General features: G+C 38.7%; 1 protein-coding gene across 5 annotated transcripts in view; it reads left to right on the top strand.

The window, feature by feature from the left end:
• The window catches only part of LOC132312497 (uncharacterized), a 60,402-nt gene extending 36,401 nt beyond the window's left edge, over window positions 1-24,001 (top strand). For 3 of the 5 annotated variants that reach the window (XM_059810872.1, XM_059810874.1, XM_059810876.1), the window contains 15 exons: window positions 5,877-6,077; window positions 8,343-8,598; window positions 9,304-9,544; window positions 9,657-9,826; window positions 9,949-10,527; window positions 11,126-11,292; window positions 13,784-14,000; window positions 14,104-14,310; window positions 15,222-15,338; window positions 15,696-15,938; window positions 18,408-18,612; window positions 20,301-20,503; window positions 21,044-21,195; window positions 22,442-22,706; window positions 23,009-23,716. In XM_059810872.1, the coding sequence (XP_059666855.1) occupies window positions 5,877-6,077; window positions 8,343-8,598; window positions 9,304-9,544; window positions 9,657-9,826; window positions 9,949-10,527; window positions 11,126-11,292; window positions 13,784-14,000; window positions 14,104-14,310; window positions 15,222-15,338; window positions 15,696-15,938; window positions 18,408-18,612; window positions 20,301-20,503; window positions 21,044-21,195; window positions 22,442-22,706; window positions 23,009-23,266 (3,481 nt within the window). In that variant the 3' untranslated portion in view covers window positions 23,267-23,716. Of the gene's footprint in view, window positions 1-5,876; window positions 6,078-8,342; window positions 8,599-9,303; window positions 9,545-9,656; window positions 9,827-9,948; window positions 10,528-11,125; window positions 11,293-13,783; window positions 14,001-14,103; window positions 14,311-15,221; window positions 15,339-15,695; window positions 15,939-18,407; window positions 18,613-20,300; window positions 20,504-21,043; window positions 21,196-22,441; window positions 22,707-23,008; window positions 23,717-23,783 lie in introns of those variants that run through there. The other 2 variants (XR_009483284.1, XM_059810875.1) reach the window with 2 other exon arrangements.
• The last annotated feature ends 1,474 nt before the right edge of the window (window positions 24,002-25,475 follow it).

Below are 25,475 nucleotides of genomic sequence, written 5' to 3'. Positions count from 1 at the left end.
TGTTCACGCACAACAAGCGCGTGGGAGTGGGAAGGGGAGAATTGCTGACCAACCACGTGGTTGGCTCCCAGGAGTTGCTCGTTCACAGTGGAATACAGCTGTTTCCACGAATTTTTCAAATTCTGCTAAGTGGGCTGGTAAGAATCCAAAGCCCATACACGATGATGGGCCTGATGTTGGGCTGGGGATTGGGGCTTTAGTTGATTGTGAGGGTTGTACTTCTTCTGGTGGGCCTGTTCAGAGGCATCCAGTTATTGGCAAGCCCGTTTGTGATTTGAGGTTGGATGGTGGACTGGTTACCCAGTCTTTTAAAGATGGGTTGGTTGGCGGGTCGGTTGCCCATTCGCTTGATGGTTCAGCTGGGTTGAATACTGGGCAGGTTGGTGGGTCTTCTTGCTATGGGCTTGAGTTGAAGAATAGATTTGAGCCATTGACTTCCGCTTCGGTTGGTAGTGACTCGCAACTTTCTGGAAGAGTCAAGGGGGATCGGCGTTTTAGGGATCGGGTGAAGCTAAGACGTCTTCCTAAGAAAAAGATCCGTTTTCCTGCTCTTCGCAAGCGTTGGACACGAAAGGATAAGCAGAAATGGGTGGCGTCTGTGCAATCGGAATTTGATCCGGGTAAGTCTACTGTCGTTTCTGGGGCACCTTCTTCTTGTTTCTTCTCTCCCTCTGCTCCTTCTCCTTCTCAAGGGGGGTCGAGTTTTTCCTTTGATTTGAAGGATAGATTGGAGAACGAGCGAAAGGATGGTGTTGGGGTTTTCCAGGTTGATGGATTGGGTCCATCTCGGTCTATGATTCAGAAGAATGAGAGTGTCACAGTTTGTGTGGGACGTGATTTGAAAATTTGTTTGGATGATGCTTCGGCGACTGTGTTGCTGAGTGAGTTGCGGACTCATTTTACTTTAAAGGGTTTTCAGTGTGGGACGAGTGGGTATTTGGCTGCTGAGGAAAATGGGACTTTGCTGGATGGTCATTCTCCTCCCTCGTCAGTCTTTGAGGATGGGGATGGTGGGTCATGCTTTACTTTTTTTGAGGATTTGGGGTCAGGTCAGTGGAATGGCAATGAGATGAATTTTGATTTCTTTGCTCCTTTGGCGGTTGTTCATCCGGATGAGGTCTTTGAGGATGGGGATGGTTCTGATTCAGGAAGGGTTATGGAGGATAATTGGGTGAAGGAGAAAGGAATTGAGATTTGCTCTTTGTTGGGAGTTTCTTTTGAAGGACGAATGGAGGAGGCGACGAATATGTTTTTGGAGGTTCTGTCTTCTCAGAATTTGGACAGAATGGGTGGTAGGGAGAGTAGGGGGAGCATGCCGGGGGAGTTGGAGGTGGAGGAGAGGGGAGTGTTGAGCCCAACGGCTCTTGTCACTTATGAAAGAAGGAACAAGGGGTCTAGGGAAAAGGGTGGTGGAGGGAGGGATGTGTCTATCCAATCCGTTGTTTCCTTATGAAGCTACAAATCCTTTCTTGGAATGTCCGGGGTCTTAATGACCCGGTTAGTAGAAAAGTGGTGAAGGCGGTGATTCGTAAAGGGGGTGGGCATGTAGTGTGTTTGCAAGAAACAAAGATTGAGACGATGACGGATTTGTTGGTGTGTAGTTTATGGGGAGGTAGATTTGTGGAGTGGTTTGCTTTGGATGCTATTGGATCTGCGGGTGGTGTTCTTGTGATGTGGGATAATCGGTGGGTCTCTATGATGGAATCTCAGGTTGGGCGTTTCTCTGCTTCCTGCATATTCTCTGCGTTGGAGGATGATTTTTGTTGGGCTTTTTCTGGTTTTTATGGCCCTACTGAGGATTGTGTGCGTCATTTGCTTTGGGCGGAGCTGAGAGAGGTTCATAGGAGATGGTCTTTGCTTTGGTGTATTGGTGGGGATTTCAATGTTGTTCGTTCCCCGTTTGAGAGATCGTCAGGTGGTAGGTAGACGGTCGAGATGGAGGCTTTCTCGGAGTTCATTGATGTTTTTGGTTTAATTGATCTGCCTTTGGTGGGTGGGCCCTTCACTTGGTCTAGTGGTCGTTCTCCTCTTACCTTTTCTAGACTTGACAGATTCCTGGTGTCGAGTGATTGGGAGGAACACTTTTCGGATGTTATCCAGACCACTTTAGCTCGTCCTTTGTCTGACCTGGTTCCTTTGATGTTGGACTGTGGTGGGTTACGCAGTAGAAGATCCCCTTTCAGGTTTGAGAATATGTGGCTTCGGGCTGAAGGTTATCTGGATCTTGTCCGATCTTGGTGGGTGGGTTATGTTGTTGCTGGCACCCCTAGTCATTCCCTTGCAGGTAAGCTGCGGTTTTTGAAAAATGACTTCAAAGTCTGGAACAAAGAGGTTTTCGGTAATCTTGCGTGGAGGAAGAATCGGGTATTTTCTGAGATTGTAGACATTGATAGATTGGAGGGTCAAGGATCTTTGTCAGATTCCTTGAAGCTTAGGAGGGTGGAGTGTCAGGCGGAGTTTGCTGAGATTGCGGTCATGGAGGAAATTTCTTGGAGGCAAAAGTCTAGAGCTTTGTGGCTTAAGGAAGGTGACAACAACACGAAATTTTTTCATAGACTTGCCAATGCTCACAAAAGAGGCAATCATATTGGGAGGATTCGGGTGGAAGTGGAGATGTTTTAAAAGGAAGATGAGATTTGTAAGGGTTTTGCTGATTACTTTTTAGTTTTGTTCTCTGAACCGGTTGGGTGGAGACCTTTACTGGCTGGGCTTCATTTTGACTGTATTTCGGATGAGGATTGTTCTCTTTTGGAGGTTCCTTTCTCTGAAGACGAAGTTTTGTCTTCTTTGAAAAGTTGTAATGGGGATAAAGCCCCAGGTCCAGATAGCTTTTCTTTACGTTTTCTTTTGGAGTGTTGGGAAGTGGTCCGAGATGATGTGATGGGCTTTTTTCATGCTTTCCATGCTCATGGTTCTTTTGAAAAGAGCTTGAATGCGACTTTCATTGCCCTTGTTCCGAAAAAGGGAGGAGCGCTGGATGTTAGGGATTTTCGTCCTATTTGTTTGGTGGGTTGTTTTTACAAGATGCTTGCCAAAGTCTTAGCCTCTAGGCTGAGGAAGGTTCTGGATGGCGTCATTTCTGATTCTCACAATGCTTTTGTGGGAGGTCGTCAGATTTTGGATTCGGTTCTTATTGCTAGTGAATGTGTGGACTCCAGGTTGAGTAGTGGGGTTCCGGGTGTATTGTGTAAGTTGGACATTGAGAAGGCTTACGACCATGTGTGTTGGAGTTTCCTCATCTACTTGATGGAGAAGATGGGGCTCGGGGAGCGTTGGAGGAGATGGATTCTGTTCTGTATCTCTAGTGCGCGCTTTTCTGTCCTTGTGAACGGAGCTCCAACAGGGTTTTTCTCTAGTTCGAGGGGCTTGAGACAGGGGGATCCGCTTTCTCCTTTCCTTTTTCTTTTTGTGATGGAGGCTCTTAATAGGTTGTTGAAAAAGGCTGTTGATCTGGGATTGTTGAGAGGCTTTCGGGTGGGTAGAGATGTTGCTAGTCAGTTGGAGATTTCTCACTTGATGTTTGCTGATGATACCTTGGTTCTTTGTGATGCTGATGCGTCCCAGCTAAGACATTTGAGATGTGTTTTGATTTGGTTCCAAGTCATCTCTGGGCTTAAAGTGAATGTTGGAAAGAGTGTTTTAGTGCCGGTCGGGGATGTTCCTGATATTGAGATGTTTGCTCAGATCCTCGGATGTGGCACTGGCTTGTTTCCTATTTCTTATTTAGGTTTGCCTTTGGGTGCTCTTTCGAGATGTGTGGGGAGTTGGGATCCGGTGGTGGATAGATTTGAGAAGAGGCTGGCGTGTTGGAAGAAGCAGTACCTATCCAAAGGGGGGCGGGTCACTCTGATCAAGAGCACTCTCTCTTGCCTTCCCACCTATTTATCTCCCTTTTTCAGATTCCTTCTTCGGTGGCGGAGAGAATTGAGAGTTTGCAGTGGAATTTTCTTTGGGGAGGGAGAGGAGAGGAGTTCAAATATCATCTGGTTCGATGGGAGCAAGTGTGCCGTCCCCTTCGGAGTGGAGGCTTAGGGATTCGAAGGTTGTTGCCTCTCAACAGGGCTCTTCTTGGGAAATGGCTTTGGAGATTTGGGGTTGAGAGACTTTGGCTTTGGAGGAAAGTTATTGCCAGCAAGTTTGGGGAAATCAGTGGTGGGTGGTGTTCTCTTGAGGGGCGTGGTCCTAGGGGTGTGGGGGTTTGGACTTGCATTCGAAAGGGACGGGACGTTTTTCGTAATCATGTTCGCTTTAGGATCAAGGATGGTAGGAGGATCAGATTTTGGGAGGACCTTTGGTGTGGGGAACTTCCCCTTGCTCTTTCTTTCCCTCGGCTTTACAGGATTGCTTCTGACAAGCAGGCCTTGGTAGTTGACTGTTATCACCTTGATAACGGAAGACTAACTTGGGACGTTCAGTTTAGGAGGCATTTTCAGGATTGGGAAATTGAGGAGGTCACTCGTTTTTTGGAGTTACTGTATCGCGAGGTGATCTCTCATGAGGAGGCTGATTGTTGGCTTTGGAGTCCACACTCTCAGGGTCGTTTCGAGGTGAGATCCTTTTTCAGATGCCTTTCTGATGGGGAGGGTGGCACTTTCCCTTGGAAGGCTATTTGGCGTTCCAAGGCTCCCCTTAAGGTAGCCTTTTTTGCTTGGACGTCTGTCTTGGGTAGGATTTTAACCCAGGATAATTTGAGGAGGAGAATGCAGGTGGTTATCAATCGCTGTTGCTTGTGTCGTTGCGATGAGGAGACAGCGGATCACCTTCTGTTGCATTGCAGTATGGCCAGAGATTGTTGGGATTTGATGATTGGGTTATTTGGGGTTCCCTGGGTTATGCCCTGTTCCTCTAGAGGGTTGATTGAGGCTTGGAGAGGGGTCTCTGTTGGGGCACTCATCCGGGATGCTTGGAGGGCTACCCCTCTCTGTGTTTGGTGGTGCATTTGGCTCGAGAGGAATCGAAGATAGTTTGATGGCAAGGAGAAACCCATTTCTATGCTTAAGTTCTCTATTATTTCTACTCTCTTTTGTTGGGTCTCAGGGAGAGATTATCGTTATGTTGAGGAGATTGTTATTTTTTTGGCCTCTTTGAAGGCTTGAGGCTCTTTGTGGTTTTTTTTCATCTTGTTTCCATGGGTTTCGCCCCCCTTTGAGCGTTTTTTTATAAAATTCTTATCAAAAAAAAAAAAAATTCTATTACTGGCCTTCCATTGCCGAAAGTTCTTAGTTAGCGGACTCGAGTGTTTTCTTTAGTGGTGGATTGATGTGTCTTCATCTTTTTCACAAATAATGTCATCTAGTTATATGACATCTTTACCTGTGAAGGGAACTAAATTTAACTTAAATGATTGCTCGCTTGAGAATCTGGGTCAGATGGAATCTGGACGATTTTTGAGAGGCTACAGGGTGCACTGTTCTTCCCTCCCGCCGCCCTATCTCTCTGGGCAACATAGATTTGCTTGTGAGATGTCAATTTACCTCTTCATAGGACCTGAAAGAAGTTCTAGTTGTGGGACAGCATCAGTCTCTGATTGAGGGAGACTTGGAGTCATGGTCAGTCAGTTTGGAGGTGGAATTATGGCCTTAGGGGCCTAAATTGACCTTTTTAAGTTGAAATAAGATTGATTTCTTGGTCCACCAGTGTGCTGATTGCTTTTTCTTCCCAATATAAATGTATACATATATATAGGTTTCTTTTGTCATTCTATTATTAATAGCATTACAATGTGGATAACACATTTATGTTAAAGGGATGCTTAATCAAATACATTGTTTTATGTGTTGGTAGTTGATACATTACATTTATAATTTAAGCTGATTTATTTACATTCTTTTCTTCTTTGTCAACTATTTTTTATTTATTTTTTCTTTTGATCCCAGTCATACAAGTCCAGGTTCCCTGAAAACTTGTGTTTATGAAGGTGTCCGGAACACATCACTTTCAAATACATCAGTGATGGATGTTAGTGAACTTCTCAGTGCTGATATTGTCTTAACATCATATGATGTCCTTAAAGAGGACTTATCACATGATTCCGATAGGCATGAAGGGGATCGCCGCTTTATGAGGTTTCAGAAGAGGTATTTTTAATAATCTTATCTCGATTCTTGTTATAACTAACCTTTATCTTGTCTCAGAATGCGCTTTATATTCTAATGTATAGAATGGAAAGTCACTGCATACAAAATAGCATATTGTTATTGCTTGCATTACATTACTTCGAGAAGTCTATAGCGTCTACAAAATATGGATTCAGTCATAAGATCGAGAATCACTTATGTTAAAGATGAGTATCATCTTGATGGCGCAACTTGAGTCTTGGACTTAAATGAGCATTTGTTTATCCATATACCAGGAATTTAATTATTTTTTATTATAATCTTTTTAATTTTATAGCTCCAATTCAAAAAGAATGTATCCACATGCACAAAGCAAGGAGTGCTTCGTCTTGCTTTCTGCTGCTCTCACCAAGGTGTTTAAGTTTGATTTCTAAAATTCCTTGTCCCTTTTAAGGATCAGGTCCATTTCTGTTTGTTTATCCTTTCCCTTTATCAGAGTGTCATTGCCACTTCCAATTAAGCATGATAACTGCAACACAATGCCATGCAAATGCATAGTTGGCTACATGAGACTTTAGCCAAGAACCTAATACCCTTTCTTTTAATAGACCTCATGCGATCATTGCAAGTGCAGTTATTATAACTTCACATCCAAGTAATTTGAAAAATTACCACCGACTTCATTCCAAGTGCAGTTATAACTTCACATCCAATTAATTTGAAAAATTACCACCGACTTCCTAACTTGAAGTGATATTTCCTATCCTATAAGAAAAATAGGTAGTGCAGGGTTAAGGTAATTTGAAGTGAACTTGCTAAAGGGCTGAGCCTTTATGGCCTTTTGTTGGAGGCGTTCAAGCCTACTTCATATACCTGATTGACAGAAATCTGAAGAAGCATAATGTGCTATATGCAGTGAATCCTCTTAACAACATTGACATTGTAATTCTAATTTTGCTGTTTCATTACGGCTTCAACATGTGGAAGAAAGATTATAGGCTGTATGGGTTGGGAAGGTGGTGAGGTTGGCAAGTTTTAAAGGTGGTTGGTTATAGGAGATTCGGAGAAAAAGCTGTCGGAATATCTGAATTGTGGCTATTTTAAGGGTTAAGGGTGTTAGGAAGAAGCAAATAGTGCAGGGAAAGGTCTAGGGTTGATTAGGGATTTGTGGGGCAATGAATGGGAAGATCTGGAACTGTGAATAGTAACTTTTGAACTGTATACCCGGTTCATTTCGGCTTTGTAGTTGTTAAAATTGAATAGCTAACCCCAAGAATGGTTGTACCTAAAATTGGTTTTTAAAGTTGAAACAAAATGGTTAACAAGGTCTGATTGCAATTATAGAAATGTAGAAAATGAAAGGAAAGAAGAAAAAGAGTAGAAGAAGTTAAGGCATCAAATCTATACTTCCATAGGTAATCGGTCAGAATTGCGCACACATTCTAAAAAAGCTTCAAATTTGTCAGGTTATTTTAAACTGATCCCTATTGAATTGAAAGAATATATAGGCTCCTGGACTTTCCTACTCCAAAGGGACTTTGACTTGAAAATAAGAAACTTAAAAATTACTTTGACTGTACAAACTCATTAACACTAACTGTAAATCATATGCTACGACCCAATTAAGTAATATGGCCTACATTAAGACCTATGGCAACACTATAGCCCAGCCCAGCCCTTCTCCACAAATTTATAAAATAACCCTTGACTGCAAAAACAAAATATATTATCCACAAAACTGAACCAACATCATATAGAGTTGTGAAACATGTTTTAGACTTGAATTAAACTAAAACTTGATTCCTAGAGGTCTTGAACCATGTGTATTAAAACGAGTCAATTTCCAAAGTTTTTATTTTCTTTGAATTTTTTCCTTTTTCTTTTAAGCTTTTTATGCACTGCATCAGAAGGTCTTTTCTTCTGTAGCCAATTGTTGTTAACTAAAAAAGGGCTTGCCCAGTGCACAAGGCTCCGCCATTGCAAGGTTTGGGAGGGTCAGATGTACACTGCCCTACCTCCACATGTGAAGGGGCTGTTTCCCGTTTCAAACCTATGACCTCCAAGTCACAATGGAGCAATCTTACCATTGAGCCAAGGCCCACCTCTCCCGACCTTAATTGTTGTTAACTATATTGGGCATTGTTTAATGTTGTGCATGACCATGCAAGCAAATTCTTCAGAGATTTCATAATTTATCAGAGATATGACACTTTTTTTTTTTTTTTTCAAAATAAATTGCAGGGTTTCTGAGAATATTTCTATTGATTAGTGGCCTTGTTGTCGCAGATATCCCGTTATTCCAACTCTGCTGACCAGAGTATTCTGGTGGAGGATTTGTTTGGACGAGGCTCAAATGGTGGAGAGTAATGCAGCAGCGGCAACAGAAATGGCCCTGCGGCTACATGCTAAGCATCGTTGGTGTATCACAGGGACTCCCATACAACGCAAGCTTGATGACTTATATGGGCTCTTGAGTTTCCTTAAAGCAAGTCCTTTTGATGTCCTTAGGTGGTGGATTGAAGTTATACGAGATCCATATGAGGTATGAGGTTCGCTATGTTTTATTTCCTGATATCTGTGGCTTGCAAGTGACTTTTGAAAGCTTTGAATGCTAACGTAGAGAAGGGAAGTAGCTTCACCTACAAAAGGAAAAAGAGAAGGGAAATATTGCAAATGTTTGTATAATTTGATATATACACACACACATATAATATATTCGCAATTCCTTATGGTAGATCTGTCACAGCATTTGTGGGTGCAGTAGTGGGTGCGTGTAATGTGAATATCTAGATTTGATGGTGTCTGCCTGTGTCCATTGATGTTGATTCCTAAGGAATGTAACTGGATAAGTAGCATTTCTCAGCTTTGATGGATATATTGGTCATGTTTGTAATTGGCTCCTACCGAGGTTTTACTAGGAAGAGCTATTGGTATCTTTTTATACATGATACATTTTAAAGACAATTGCATGCAATACATGCCCAATTCTACTTTATTGTTTTGCAAGAATACCTTGACTCATGTTTACATTTCCTGTTTGTTGCGTGCTTCGTGCCTAGACTTGCATTGCTTTCATGTAATTTTTTATAGCATCCACGGGCCTTTCAATGATACCTCAATAATGTTTGATCTGCAACCAGTATTCTCTCTCTAAATATGGATTGTCCCGCTCTAGTGGGTTTAGGAAGGCTTTCTAAAGATACATATCTTTGCATTGCCTATATACTATTTGACCTTAACTTTGCAGAGGGAAGATGCAGGAGCTATGGGATTCACACATAACTTCTTTAAACAAATAATGTGGCGTTCCTCTAAAGAACACGTAGCAGAAGAGTTACAGCTTCCTCCTCAGGAGGAGAGCCTCTCTTTCCTTTCTTTCTCAGCAATTGAAGAGCATTTTTATCAGAGGCAGCATGAAACTTGTGTGAACTACGCTAGTGAAGTTATTCAGAGTCTCAAAAATGATATTCTCAAACGAGAAGTTGCAGGTTATTTGATAAATTTTGCTACTTCATCTGTGAGTTGGTGAAACGCAATATACAAATTCGAAGCAGGAATAGCAATTTTTGGGTCTTACAATAGTTTCAACTCACTCTCCAGGTTCCATCTCATCTGTTGTTCCATCCGATCCTTTTATTACCCATGTGGAGGCTGCAAAGCTGTTGAACTCGCTCTTGAAGCTTCGCCAAGCCTGCTGCCATCCTCAAGTGGGAAGTTCTGGGTTGCGTTCTTTGCAACAGTCTCCCATGACCATGGAGGAGATATTATCGGTGGGTTTCGCACAAAAAGCTTTTGGGTCTAATGTCTGATATTTCTTACAAATTGTATGCATGTGTGTACATATATATATAGCCAATTGGTTATTCCTGTTACAAGGGATATTGTTTTGTAGGTTCTTGTTGGTAAGACCAAGGTAGAAGGGGAGGAGTCACTCAGGAAAGCAGTTGTTGCATTGAATGGGCTTGCAGCAATAGCTATAATTAAGCAAGATTTTTCTCAAGCAGTATCTTTGTACAAAGAAGCACTAGCTTTAGCTGAAGAGCACTCTGAAGATTTCCGCTTGGACCCTTTGTTGAACGTTCACATTCATTATAATCTTGCTGAGATACTCCCTATGGCTTCAGACTATTCACTATGTTCCCATTCAAATGGGCAGTTACCTGAAAGCTCTGAAGTTAAGTCCTCCAGGATGTGTGGTATTCATTACACGGTGAAGAGAAAGAAAGTGACTAGGGAAGGCTCATCAAATATGACTATTGATGCTGAGAATTTACCTGAGTTTACTTCTTACCCACCATCAAATGGGTTAAATGGTGACAAAAATTGTGATGACGAGCCTCGCATATTATCTAAATTTTCTAGTGGTGGACATTTAAGTATGGCATGTGAGAATCTAAAGCAGAAGTTTTTATCTGTGTTTAATTCAAAGCTGTCCTTGGCTGGACAAGAGTTCAGAAAGTCACATGAGCAGGTAATACTTCCAAGCTGTCCCATGTGCATGTGAAAAACTATCTTAGTACTCTAATTATGAACAGTATGCATGATATGTCTTGTATCACATGCTATGAATGCAAAAGCATACAAAAACATACCCTCAAGTTAAAAATATCCATCTATGTATATGCATGATATGTCTTGTATCAAAACACACCCTTGTATCACATCGTAATATTCTGAGATGCAACATATCGTGCATATCATAGAAGTAATATCTGTACAAAAGAGTTGTTATGGTTTATCTATAATGCATTATTTATACACTTCTAACATGACATTAACTAAAACCATGCAATACTATTGATCAAAGTAATTACTATGCCCACTGCTAACCTTATTCTATAATGATGTCAGTATTGCACTCTATCTACCTTATTTTACATTGATCTCATTTATTTAATTCCATCTTTAGAATTTTGAAGTTTAAGTTTCGAAATAGTTGAAACTTTATGGTTGCATTTCTTTTTCTCTTTTACCTTTGATTTCTGTTCAATATATTTGTTTCTGAATTCCCTTCTAGTATTTGATTCTGTGATGCTGTTCCTTGTTTTTCTCTTGTACTTATTTTGAAGGTTTCTAATGCACTTACGGAGAGAAAAAATCAGCATACAGCTTGGTGGTTCGAAACCCTTCATGATATTGAGCAAAATAAGGACTCCTCAAGTGAGCTGATCAGAAAGATTGAAGAAGCTGTGTCCGGGACTCTAAATATTTCTAGAACATCAAGAATCGCATCATGGTTAGTGATGGTTTTAGTTCTCAGTTCATAGTTTTATATTGTAATTCGTTAATCCCTCATTACAAACTACCCTGGCAAATGAGCATATCTTGGCTACTTTTGTTTTGGTTGAGGAAAAAGCACAACTTGTTGCCTCTTGCGAGTTGTTTTTTTCTAGTGAAACATCTGCTTAGGTGCTTTTAATAAACCAGAATGCCATTATGCCATTATAATATGACAATTCCTTTTGGAGTGAATCAGTGCTTATTCCCTTGATTATAGAAGCCAATTTAAATAGGCAGTTCAGCTTGCCGTATTATTGTTTGTTGTTAGTACGATTAAGTGTTATCCATTACCTAATTTAAAATGGAATAACTAATGATCAAATCCCACAAAGATCAACTAGTTCTATCAATGTGCAAGGGATACCCACCATCTACTTGTAATTTGTTTGTATGATCTAGTTGAGACTTAGCTTCCATCACCACAATTTTTAGTTTAGTACGAGATATAGTGATGTTCAATATATGTTTCTTTTTGTTGAAGGATTCCCCCCACCCCCCTGCTGTCTTGCTTATTATATTTGGAATATTATTCATGCTTTGAACTGGGTAATGGCCCTTTGTTCCTGTTTCCATATCAAGAAAAATATCAGTAAAATGTATCACAGTTTGATTGTTTTGTAAATTTGTTCCATACCATTCATGATATGACAGTACCTGTAAGACATATATATGGAGTATCCTACCTTTTGTAATTTTAAGAAAATTCATTTGTCATGGTAGAAACTAATATCTAAGAACTATTTTGTTTGGAACTCCTAATGATTTGAATGCAATTGTTCTATAATTCTATTCTAATTGAATATCTTAAACGTGGAAAACACTTTAAAATGAGGCAGTCATATCATATGATGACTACAAAGATGACTACAAATGAGTTAACAAATATCAAAAGTGCTTAACCTAATTTAAGATCCTTACTGATCAATACCACATTTAAATGCATAGATTGCATAGGTATATGATGTAGGTGCTGATAACCTGATACTGTATCATGAAGTATGAAGATAAAGCAAACTCATTTTTTGATGAAAACAGCATGAATCCTTTTCATGCTCAGATTATAGTAATATTTACTAAAGATTGAAGTGCGAAGTAGTGAAGTACATCTCAAAAAATGAGGGCAAATCCTCTTTTTCTCCCTTTCTTTTTTTTGATAAGTAAAAAATATATTAGAAAAACGTTCAAAAGGGGAACACGTCCCTAATACACAAAAACGAAAAAGCAAAAGCCAAACCTACGGACCAACAGAGTCCAATAGAACAAAAAAATCATCAATCGAGGAGCAAGCGCTGCCTCTAACATAACAGAAAAGAGAGCGAAGAATAAGAGACTTAAGGTTTGCAAAAGACGATTCCTTTCCTTAAATTTTTTTTGTTATTTCTCTCTCTCCAAATACACCACCAAACACAGTGTGGGGCGACCCTTCAAAAATCACGAGCATGACCAGTAACAGGGCATCTTCTCCAAGCGTTAATTAATTGGAAAGACTGCTTAGGCATTACCCACTAAACACCAAAAATACGGAAAAAATAAAATTTTCTTAAACCATGTACACACAATGTATAAAGTGAAAAAGCTGTACATTCCTATTAGGAGCACAAGGATCTAGGTTCTTCGCAAAAGCACAAAAGATTCCAAGGGAAGGATTCACCCTTTATGTCTCCCAATTATTACTGTGTATCAACAGATATGTAGGAGCTCATCTGGTTGATTGAGATGCCTGCATTACTATATTCAGTTTCTCTAGGATTGTATTTGAGGACCTTGGAGAGCTGTAGACTTCAATAGAGAAGACAATTTGAGATGGATGATTGGAGTAATGGAAAAGACATGGAGAAATTAGGAGTGGCACCTATTAGCAATAAATAAGAGAAACTAAACTTAGGGACGTATACAACATTGATCAGTAGTTGCACGGTTGCACCAACAAGAAAGAAATTCTAGTTCGAATAAAATGTAGTAGGAAAAAAGGTGGACCAAAACTAACATAGTATGAAGTAATAAGGAAAGACTTCTAAAAATTAAATTTAAGCGGAATACATAGCTGGTATTGGAATAGACTTTAAGAAGAGAATTCATGTGCCAACCCCATTCAATAGGAATCAAGGAACGGACGATGACGATGACAAGGAGTTATGTTCATGATGATTCGATTTTAGCTGCCCCAGAAAAAAATAAAGACGTTGACACACACCAGTGTATGCTAAATACCATCATTATTCTTGTTGGTTGGTCAACTGTATTTGAAGCAGATGGCTGACATTGTTGTTTTATGGGTAGGCTTACTCATAGTATTCCATACTGATTTGTGTAGTAACTCGGAGTATTATACAAAGGTGAAAGCTGAAAAAGCCTAGCTTAAACTTTTTGAAAGAATGTATCAGTTCATTATTATCTGAATTGAATTTTATATTACACATACTAATTTATTTCTGTTCTTTATCCAGCTTTCGGAGCATAACTACTCTAAAGTACTATATCCAGACTGGTTTGGATTTATTGGAAGACTCTAGGAAGAAATTAGTTGATAGACTTTTGGAAATTGACCAGACTATGGGAAATCCTAGATTAGAGGATATTGAACGTGTCAGATACTGTCCAAACTGCCAGCCTAATGGAGATGGTCCAATCTGTGTTCACTGTGAACTCGACGAACTATTTCAGGTTTTATATTCAAACTTCTTGCTGACTGGATGTTTGTCTATGCATTGAGATTTTGTTGCATAGGATTTGGATTTTCATTTCATCTCCCCACACTTTTATTTAGGTTTATGAGGCCAGGCTCTTCCGTCTTAACAAAGGACATGATGGAGGGGTGATTATATCTGCTGAGGAAGCAGTAGATCTGCAGAAAAAGAAGTCTGCTTTGAATCGTTTCTATTGGACTTTATCGAAGCCTGATAAAAATTCAACTTCATCCAGTGTAAGATATGAAGACAATGGAAGAAAGAGGGATGTCGGCGAGAAAGTAGTGGTAACTTTTCTCACCTTTTTGTGACAAGGTGTTATAATTTTATTTGTGCATTTTGTTTATAGTTTATGAAATTCGGGAAAACTATAACTTGTTCAGACCTTGGGAGCAGTTTGCTGTCTTGTAGTAATGATCATGAATATAACGCAGGTTATGCAGCTGAATTACTGGTTCAATTGCAGTTATCAATTCAATTAACACACTAGGGATTTGTATCTCATTCTGTTGATTATTGTGATTGAATGATTGTGAGGACTGAGTGCAGCTTCTTATCATTTTATTTTCCCCAAGTAAACAGCTTCTTATCATTCTGTGCCAGCTATTGCCTTCATTTAATTGACTTCTTTTTTTTTTTTTTCCTTTTCCTTTTTAATGCTTTTTGTATACCTTGGTAGTTATTTCGGACAGCAATTATACCCTTAATATATTTTACTTGATTTTGAGAACTAGTGCATGTTAAATCATGTAGGCGAAAGATATTTAATCCTGGGAAGTTTAATTACTACATAAGATATGGAAAGAGACACTTTCTGTAATGTTTATGACCATGTCTCTGCCTCACATAAAACTGTCAGTTTTTTCTTCATTGCCCAATGAAAAATATTATTGTCATGTTCAAACTCCATGATCTAAGATCAGACCAGCATACGTTTAGTCTACTGACTGAAAGTTCCCTTGGCATCAGGGACCTAAGATTAGAGCAGAATCTATTAACTCTATTGCCTTTATACTCTTCAGAAATGCTTGTTGGGCCCCCCCACATGCCTTCAGCATTCCTAGTTTTGATGTTGTGCTGATATTTCTCAACATTTCTAGTTATCACCAATATTTGAATGTAGGTGATCCAAAAGAGAAGTTATATGACTTGTGACATTCTTCTATAACATTCTCATGCTGATGAGATCTGTTGATAGGTATCAAAATCTCCCTCAGAACTAGAAGTCGTTCTTGGAATTATAAGGAGCTACTGCAAGGCTTTTTTAGGTAGAGATGGCTCGTTAGCAGCCACAAAACAGCTTCTTCTTCTTGAGGTATGGTTAGATAAATTCTTTTTAGATTAATAGCAATCATTAGTTGCCACCAGACATTTTTTTTTTTGGAATTAAATTTTTATTTTTCATCAGAAAACAGTATAGTCAGTTAATAGAAATGATTTTGCCCTATATTTTGATATTATAATTATTTATTTGCAGTAGAAGAAATAATGAACATGAGAAACAGGAGTAGTCCTTCATAAAATGCTTTCAGAAAGAAAACTAGCAACGTCGTCCTCATTTACTCCTCATTGTGTTGTCATGCTAATTTCCTTATCCAAATTTTATGCCTGCATGCATGCCTCTTTTGACTAGAAAATTCACTCCCCCCCTTCTCCTTTTAACTTGGTTAAGGGAATGCGGAAGGAGTATGCACAAGCGAGGTCATTAGCGATTGCTCAAGCTCAAGTTTTACGTGCTCATGATGAAATAAAGATGGCAACTTCACGATTGAGACTAAGAGAGAATGAGGATGATAACTCTATTGATGCCTTGAGTCCTGGAGAACTAGATGCAGCAGATGCTGAAAATTCTAGTGATAAATTCCTGGCCTTAAACTCATTATCACGTATAAAAGGACAACTTCGATATTTGAAGGTAACAATGCAAAGCCTTAATGATTTTACCTTCTGCCAATTTTAGTTTTTCACATGTTATATGCTCAATATCAGTTTCTGGAAATCACAATAGTGAGTTTATTGAGATGGATTTAAACTGAATTAAAACTAAATGGGCTTTTTGCCATACATTATGGTGAAATAAAAGTTTGTTCTTGACTTCAAGTTCAAGATTTCTGTTGGGCTAATACAGCTGGATAAAATGCATCTGAGCTTCACGTTAAACAGTCTGATCTCCACATTGTCATTGCTGTATGGAAAGAACCTAATCATTTGTTGCTAATGCTAAAATGACTTGATGTTACTTGAATTTAACCACAGATTCAGGTTTCTTTTACCTTTTTTTTTCTCTCCCACAATTGTTGTTTTTGGTCCAACCTACTAGAATTGCTTATTCAACGTGTAGTTCTATGACTTTTGTATGGAATCAAGGAATTATAAGAAAGCTTGGGGGTCCAATAGATGGACTGGGCCCGTTTGTAGTTGAATGGGTATGTTCCTAGTCCTTGAAGCCCGACCTTACCCTGCCCCAAATTGAGTCTGAGTAGGTCCAGTCAATGGCCCATGAAAGTCCAGTTCATTTGCTGTGCTTATATTTTTTGTTTTTTTATTTAGTGATGTTAACAGATGAAGTTTTAGCTGAGTGTTTGAGTATTAGACTGCTTCCTGGGAAGTTCAAGGGTTCAAACCCCACTAACCTCATTTCATTGATTATTTATTTTTATTTATTTATTTATTTATTTTTGTGTGTGTGTGTGTGTGTTGTTGGGGGAGAGAGAGAAATTCAAATCGGGCCTGTTGACGTGAGCCTGAGTGGGCCAAAGATTTGACCCATCTACGATCCATACCTTACTGCTTTCATGTTCTTTTTATTTAATTGTAATTGTAATTTGTAATTTCGAGTTCCTGCATTTCTGAAGTGTTCAAATACTGTATCCTTTTGATATTACTTTCTGCTGCCTGTCTGTCTGAACTTCTATTGTTTATTGTTGTATCGTAGCTGACAGATAATCAGAGTTGTCATAATTATGTGCTTCCAGTTTTACACTACCTGCTCTTCTAAGGATTTGGATCCTCTCCAGCGGGATCTCTCTGCTGAATTCCCTAAACCTGGATCTGACGGTTATAAAAGTCCCACGACACTTAACATCACTACCTCTATTTTGGACCAAACGGCAACCAAATGTTAAAGGAAATTTCCCTTCTTTGTGCTTTGATCTTTCCAAAATTTCCCTGCTCTATGCTTTGATCTCTCCTAAGTTTCCCTGCTCTATACTTAAATCTTTCCTAAATTTCCCTTGCTTTATTCTTCGATCTCTCTCAATCTTCTCTGCTTCACTAGGTTGTCATCCACCGGAAGAACCCTATCTCTTCTCTTTCGTTCGCCATCAATACCAATGCCGTGAATAGATCTCTAGAGGTTGATTGAATTTTTTTGAGGGTTCTGGTTGCCTTGAAGATTTGAGGGATGCTGTTAAACAATACTTTGTTGAGACAGACAAGAAGAATTTGTGTTGCATAAATTTACAACATTTTTATAAGTTTTGATGCATCAGTTTGCATATTTTCATCCCTACCAGATATTTAGATTGGATGAAACCCAAAATGGATGGACATAAATGGGCAGGAAGTTCTGCATTTTTTTTGCTTCACAAGTAGAAGAAGAAGAACACCACCAACTTGTTGGGCACAGTGAAAGGCTCCGACGAATCCTCGAACAAGTTGATTTGGATGGTGGTGAATATCTAGGTTGCAAATTGGTGACGGATTGGTAAGCATTGTAGACCAGAACCTCTACAAACCCTAAAGTGAGAACACCTCAAATGCCTTTCGCACGCTTGGAGAGCCATAGCAGCCGATTCAGATCGCTGATGCCTTTTTTTTCTTCTCTCACTATCTCGTCGGCTATTTCGTCGGTCGGCCAATCAAAGCAGAGAGATCAAAGCAGACTGCTGAGTTCAGATGGGTCTTCCGTTAACGTTTCTGAAAATAATTTGGTTGCCATTTAGTCCCATGTTAAGTGGATTCTTAGATGATTTTTCTTTTCTTTTCTTTTTTATTTATTTATTTTTATTTATTTTTTTTATTTTTAATGTAGTGGATTACTTAGATGATGTGGCACTTTTATAACCTTTAGATCTAGTTTTATGAAATTCAGCAGAGAGATCCCGCCGGAGAGGATCCTAATCCCTCTTCTAATCATTAGGGAAATACATCTATCTCCAATCCCAGCTTTATCGAAAATGGGAGATTTTTTAAAATCTCAACTACCTGCCAAATATATGAATTTATATACCGCAGTGGGATTGGGACCACTTCATGGTCGTATCTTCCATATTGTTATATTTTAGATTGTTAGAATATTAGCTTTTTCCTTAATTAATTTGAGCAATCCTGTAGAATATTCAATCAAACAGGCTAACCATTTAAGTTTTTTTTTTTCCCTCAGGGTTTGGTACAATCTAAACAAAAACCACCACTGGAGAGCCCAAATAAGTCATCCTTAACCCAAGTGACAGATGTCTCTCTGACTTCTGAAGGTGGAGAAAACCATTACCTGGTTAAAGCTGATGAGGAAGCATGCCCAGTTTGTCAAGAAAAGCTCAGCAACCAAAAAATGGTTTTTCAATGTGGCCATGTTACTTGCTGTAGATGTGAGTTTCTTGTCATTTATATATCTCTCTATTGTTTGTTCTTGACCCTGCTCCAAATGCCATATGGATGGCAGAACAGAATCATGTTGTCGTGTTGAGCTTTAGTTGGGGCAGTACCTGCACTGCAAAAAGGATCAAGTGTGTGTATATATATATGTGTGTGTAATTAATATACACATTTTTTCTTCTAAAACACACCCTGAGCCTAAAATGGCAACTGGGTGGGCTTGGGATGGGTTTCCCAAAACCCTAACCCACCCTTTTTAACAGTACTTAGTCCCATACCCGTCTGGAACCTGGGACAGTTTTGAACTTCGTATCCCATTCCAGTTTACAAACAGCACTCACAGCCCTGTTCCCATCCTGTCCCGTTAATAGAGAAAAAATTTATATATATCTACAGTACAAGCCCTAATTATAAATACACAAATCTATATGTGTGTATATATAAATGTACAATATAAAGGACTAACCGTATAAAGGAGGACATCACAGACCGGAGGAAAGGAAATCGCTGATCGGAAGAGGAGACAAAGTACCATTGCTGACTGTAGAAGCCAGCGGATTTGATGAATGACGAAGAAGAAACGATGGATGAGTTGGAGGGGCGGATGTGGGGAGAAGACAAGGAGCATCAGTACTCTTGTAGAGCCATTGGCAGATGAGGAGAGGAACGGAAAGCAGAAGGCAGCAACGGGACAGTGGGAGTGAGGGAGGGGTGGGGCAGAATATTCACAAACATGATCCCACCTCCCGAACCCGGATCGGATTTAAATACTTAACCCAAACCTGCCATTTTATACTTCACCATACCTGCCCATTCGGGGCGGGTGCAGGAAGCTGCCAAGTGGGAACAAATTGCCAACCCTATCTAAACCATCATATTACATAAACATCATAGGTTTAAGGTTTTTCTATTGAACCCAGGATACAATATTCTCTCATTATACTGGATGAAGATTTCAAAAATTCTATGATTTTACTAGCGACCTGTACTTGAGGGTTCATTGAAGACCATAGCCAACATAGATTTGCTGTTGCTTTGGAACTATTTCTTAGGCTAAGCTTTCAACATAGATTTACTGCTGATTATTCCTGATAAAAATACAATAACATAAATGCTTTGACCGTCTCAAGAACCTTTTTCTAGTTTTTGTTTTTTTGTCTTAGTGATAGTATGGCACTTTAAGCATTGTTTATGGCTTAATGAGTAGAATTGAAAATGGCCTTTGGCCTTTTTATTCTCTAACAATCAAGTCACCAACATATAGCTCATGTGCAAATAGAGATTCCTTGGGAAGGGATGAGCTAATTGTGCTTTATATGGCTCAGGAATCAGGACATGTGGGTAAAGTGAATTTCTTTCAAAGGACCTTGTGCATTATATGTTGTTTCAGTGTTGAATTATTTCATGTTTTCACTGTGAATGAAATTATATCTCATCTCAATGAAGCCTCTTTCATCTTCATTGATCAAATCCTTAACTTCATCTGTTGAATAGGATGTATTTAATCACTAATGGCATTGGATTTTTCTCTTTTTAAGCAACTCAATTTCGGCGGAAGGTTTTTTTTATTTTTTATTTTTTTATATGATCATTTTTTTATGCTTGATAATGCGTTGCAAATTGGTTGGATTTCTTACAATAAAAATTCATTTGGATGCCACTTCTATGATTATTCTTGCAGGTTTTTTTGCAATTACGGAACAAAGACTAGCTCATCATGGCAAGTATCATCATAAATGGGTGATGTGCCCAACATGTCGACAACATACTGATTTTGGGAATATTGCTTATGCCGATGACAGACAAAATACATTATGCAGTTCTTTTCAAGGTTGTGAAAGCTCTGAAGCTTCTGTAACTGTTCAAGGTTCATATGGAACAAAGGTGCTCTTATTGTCCAATGCTTTAATTAATTTATACATAAGCAATTGTAAGTGCTTGCACACATACTTGTTTGTTTTCATTATCACATTAGGTTGTCTGTGCACAGTTGGTTTACCTCCAGATGGTCATTTCTATGTTCCCTTAGGTTCTCTATGTCAACTTTTATGCCAACCATAATTCCTGATGTTTGGCTTGCGTGCTCGGCGAAGATTTGTTTCATTATGGCATATTATATTATAATATGTGTGCTTTTTAGTTATCATGGAAGCCTGCTTTAGTTCTAATTAACTTGTACATAATCATAAGTTCATGCTTTTTTATTAACTAGATATTTCATATGCATCAATTTTTCTTTTCATTTTCTCCCCTCCATGATACGTAGCTTATATATCAGTCCCACGTTCCTCTATGAATTAATTTGCCATTTATTTCAACGTCATTTAGAACAAGAAGTCCTAAAATTATCATTATGTTTATTATTTATTTATTTATGTCAATGGGTGTATTTTTTTTTTTTTTTTTTTTTTTAATAATTTGAAGATTGAAGCAGTCACAAGGAGAATCCTCCAGATCAAATCTACAGATCCAAAAGCAAAAATTCTTGTTTTCTCCAGTTGGAATGACGTCCTTGATGTGTTGGAACATGCATTCACAGCGAATGCAATAAGTTTTATCCGGATGAAAGGAGGCAGGTAAGAGTTTGTTAATAGTTTTCATGGTACGTTTGTTTGTGTTGGCTTTGCTTATAATTGCTTAGATAATCATTATGACCCTAAGGATGATATAAAGAACTTTAAAGAAAGAGAGAAAATATATATAAAAAACTTGTCAGTCCCGATAAATCCTAGATTAATCTAACTTAATTGTAAGTCTATAATTAAATAAAACCCTACATGAGAGCACCTTATAATTTGACATATTGTTATGCGGTGATATTACATCTCTCTCTCATTTATACTGTTTTCCATTTGATGTTCACCAATAGTTTTTCTTAAATTGTAAAATATGTTGATCTCGCCCTTGATTAAGATTTTTACATGCTTATAATGTGATTGTCTTATACAGTCCGTGTGCAAAATTGTTGTATTTGCTTCTGTTATTGTGATTGGTAGACGGTGGTTGAAAGGATGGAAGGCTGGGAGTCAAATGTACCTCTGGCGGATCAAAGTGAATAGAATGACTGCAATCCGAAGATTTAAGAATGCTATCAGAATGTTGAATAAGGTCATCGTTATGATCAAGAATCTATGCCAACCTTGATCGCAAAATCTGTCACATAACCGGATAAAAACCATAAGTGGGAACCCTCACCACCACTAACCAAAAATAATTAAAGGGAAACACCCTACCTTCCTTGGGAAAAGAGACCCCAGCCGTCCCTGCCAAATATCTTAGTCACCATGGTAGGTTGGTCGTGGAGAACGAATAGCTCGATAGAATGAATTTCTAAGCAAACAAGTTTTGTAGAAGTGCATATGGAAAACATAAATGAAAAACAGAAATCAAAATATAATAATTTCCTGGGTTAGCAAATCAAAGCATCTCAAATGTTCTAGATTATTTTCAATTTTCAACATCAATTGAATAAGATAAGAGATACAATTATGTGCTTTTCCTTCTTGATGCAGAAGGTTTTGATGGGTTGCGTCAAAACAATTTGCCGTATCTTATGTATATAAATTGTGTGGTCTATTTCATTTGTTCCTGTAGAATACTGACGATTATCTGAAGTTGTTACACATGCATAAGATTGTACCTAGTTTTGTTCTATTCTTCCTGAATTAGTCTATAAGCAATTGGCTTTACTCTTCTGATATATATCAATGTTATGGTTCACTAATTTTTACAGTTATTGGAATCCTAGGACTACAGAATACTTGATGATCATTGTTCACTTCTGAAATTTACGCTGCTATTGGTCATGTATTGAAACTACAGGAAATCACAAGTTGCTATCAGCCACTTTAAAGGACAGGAAAGCGGTGCAAAAAGAAGTGGCAAGATTCGTGACCGGCGGCCAGAAACCAAATTTGTTCAAGTGCTGCTGTTATTAATTCAACATGGAGCCAATGGCCTCAATCTTTTGGAAGCACAGCATGTTATTCTTGTAGAGCCATTACTCAACCCTGCAGCTGAAGCACAAGCAATTGGCCGGGTGCACCGAATTGGACAGGAGAATAAGACACTGGTTCATCGTTTCATAGTACGTGATTTTCCCATTTGTGCATTATTACGTTTAGTTTTTAGTCAAGAATGCAATAACTACATAATGACTGTTTTGTGGCATGCGGGCATGTTAGCCTCACTTATTCATTTAGAAGTATAAATCTTACTGCATTTATTTCCTGCTCTGTAAATCACACACATACCCATTTTTTTGTCCCATTGGGGAGGAGATTCCACTTGAATTAAGCCCTAGGTGGTCAAATTGCATTTTTCATAGATATACATGCGTTTAGGATTGATTTTTTTTTTTTTCTTTTTGTTCGTTATTTTGGATTGTAGGTGAAAGGAACAGTTGAAGAAAGCATATATAAACTAAATAAAAGCAGGAATACAAATACAAGTTCTTTCATCAGTGGAAACACAAAGAATCAAGATCAGCCTGTTTTGACACTTAAAGATTTGGAGTCCCTATTTTCAGCAACGCGCTCCACCATAACAGATAGTGAAGAAAAGCCAACCGGAAGCTTAATGCATTTGCCACCTTCTGAAGCTGCTGTCCTGGCTGCTGAAAGAAGACTAACGGAGCACAAGTCGTGATATAATGCATTCATTTTTGCCCCCTTTTCTTCACTGCCGGTAGAGCTGTGGAGACAACAATGAACAGAGCATAGAGCATGAAGTTATACATGTCTATTCGAAGATGAGCTCCTTCTGTAACATGGTAACGAGAGATTCAGAATGGAAGCATCAATTCTAATGACCAGCTCGAACACGTGCATGATACGAGATGAGAGCGGTCCCACATCATCCGTAGGTCACCCGGTGAATAAATTTTTTCTTGTACATATGTGTATCACTAAATTTGTTTATATCTAACGGTGAGACCACCATTTTTTTGAGTTGTTCTGATTGATTCTGTGCATTAGTAGAATTTAAATTACAATTCACAGATTTTAATTCCTTTCATGTGTAGGAGTCAACTTACTTTCTGCTTTGAAAAGTATATTCTTTAAATGAATAAATAGTACTACCAATTGCTATTGTAAATTTCTCATTCAATTAATATTCCATCCTTAGTACAGTTGAACGAAATTTCTTCTAATTGTAATTTCAGGTACTTCCAAACATAGGAGGAACTCGAAGCTCCACTTACAGTGTACTAAGGTGTTATTTGATTAAATTGAAAATTACAGTATTTTTTTTTATTTTCAACAATGAATAATATTTAGTCACTTAAATTTTGAGTTTGTATTTTTTTTTTTAGTTTGTTGAATTGAGTTATCAAGAAGTTTGGTGATTTAGTGTTTCGTGAAATATTATTTCAGGTTTAAATTTTTCGAACATAATTTGAATTTTATTTGATTTGTATAAAAAAGTTGGTTTGAACTGTCCCGTAACATAATCGAAAAAAACTGTCCACTTAATATAGATTTTGTCCGCAGAAAGAAAAAGACTAAACACCAGTAACTTTTGACTATTTTTCTGTTCGATCAAAATCATGAAACGGGTGATGACATAAGGATGTTTAAAATCTCTCACTGCTATTGTCACTGGTGACATCACGACGCGCAAGGTGGGACCACCATATCTTCTTGATACATTATGTACTGTCTTACACGTGGCTATCTCCTTGTCACGTGGCATTTTGAAAATTCTGTTGACACGTGGCACAGTTGCGGAGTGGGTTAGTGGTGGGTTTAAAAATCGAACTTGGTATCCAAACTTGTATAAATAGGTCAACACACCACATGCCCAAACCAGCACAAGCATTACCATACCATGGAGGCCTCTTGTTTTCACATCAAAACACGCTACTTTTTTCCCTCTCTCTCAGCGCCCAAAACCAGACATTCATCCATTTTGTCACAACCAATTCCTCCAACACATCAGTCTTCCACCGGGCGATCGCAGCTCACGACGACTCCGGTCATCGCGCACAGGCACAGAGTGTTCCAAGGGATGTCCAGCGGAGGAATTGGAGGGTGAGATGGAGTTGGATGAAGAGGAATGGAAGGGAATTGAGTGGAAGTGGATAGACAAGTGCAAAGGGAGGGGAATAGTGGAGTTGTTGGAGTGTTTGGAAAGAGAAGCAATCATGGGGGAGGATGAAGGTAGAGAGCCTGCTGATTACAGTAGAAGGGCTCAAATCTTTGATAGAAGTTCCAGAGTCTTCCAGGCTCTCAAGGGAAAAAATACCTCCTCTTATACTTCTTGATTTCTACACCATGTACAAAACTACCCCTACATACACACACACACATCAAAGCAGAGCTTAGCTAAATAAAATATCCCAATTCCCCTTCTTGTAACTCATTTTGTATAATAATAGCTATTGAAATTGAGTGTTTGACGTATAAAGTAATTAGTAATCATATCTTATACCAAGACAGTTTTCTTCCATTCATGTTCTTGGTAGTAAATGTCTTGATAATGATAACATCAGTGGTGTTATACAGTTTCAAATATTTGGTTGGGTATAAGTTCCAATTATCAAAGGCCCAAGGTGCATTAAGGCTCGCAAAATAGAAAAAATTAAATTATTATTCAAGTATTAATATTGTATATGAAAATATTGTCAAAAGGGCACCTTGACAGTTGTGCTTGTACGAGTCTGGAGTCCAGGACTTCGACACACGACAGTTGCGCCTGTATGAGTCTGGAGCCCAGGACCTCAACACACGACAATTGCGCCTTGACAGTTGTGCTTGTATGAGTCTGGAGTCCAGGACTTCGACACACAACAGTTGCGCCTGTACGAGTCTGGAGCCCAGGACCTCAACACACGACAGTTGCACCTGTATGAGTC

This window comes from Cornus florida, unplaced genomic scaffold (assembly GCF_030987335.1).
Source record: "Cornus florida cultivar Cherokee Brave unplaced genomic scaffold, ASM3098733v1 CherokeeBrave_3.0.0_Hap2_Chr06, whole genome shotgun sequence".
NCBI lineage: Eukaryota > Viridiplantae > Streptophyta > Magnoliopsida > Cornales > Cornaceae > Cornus > Cornus florida.
Note: the sequence above shows the minus strand (reverse complement) of the source record. Positions and strands in the feature narration are given on the sequence as shown.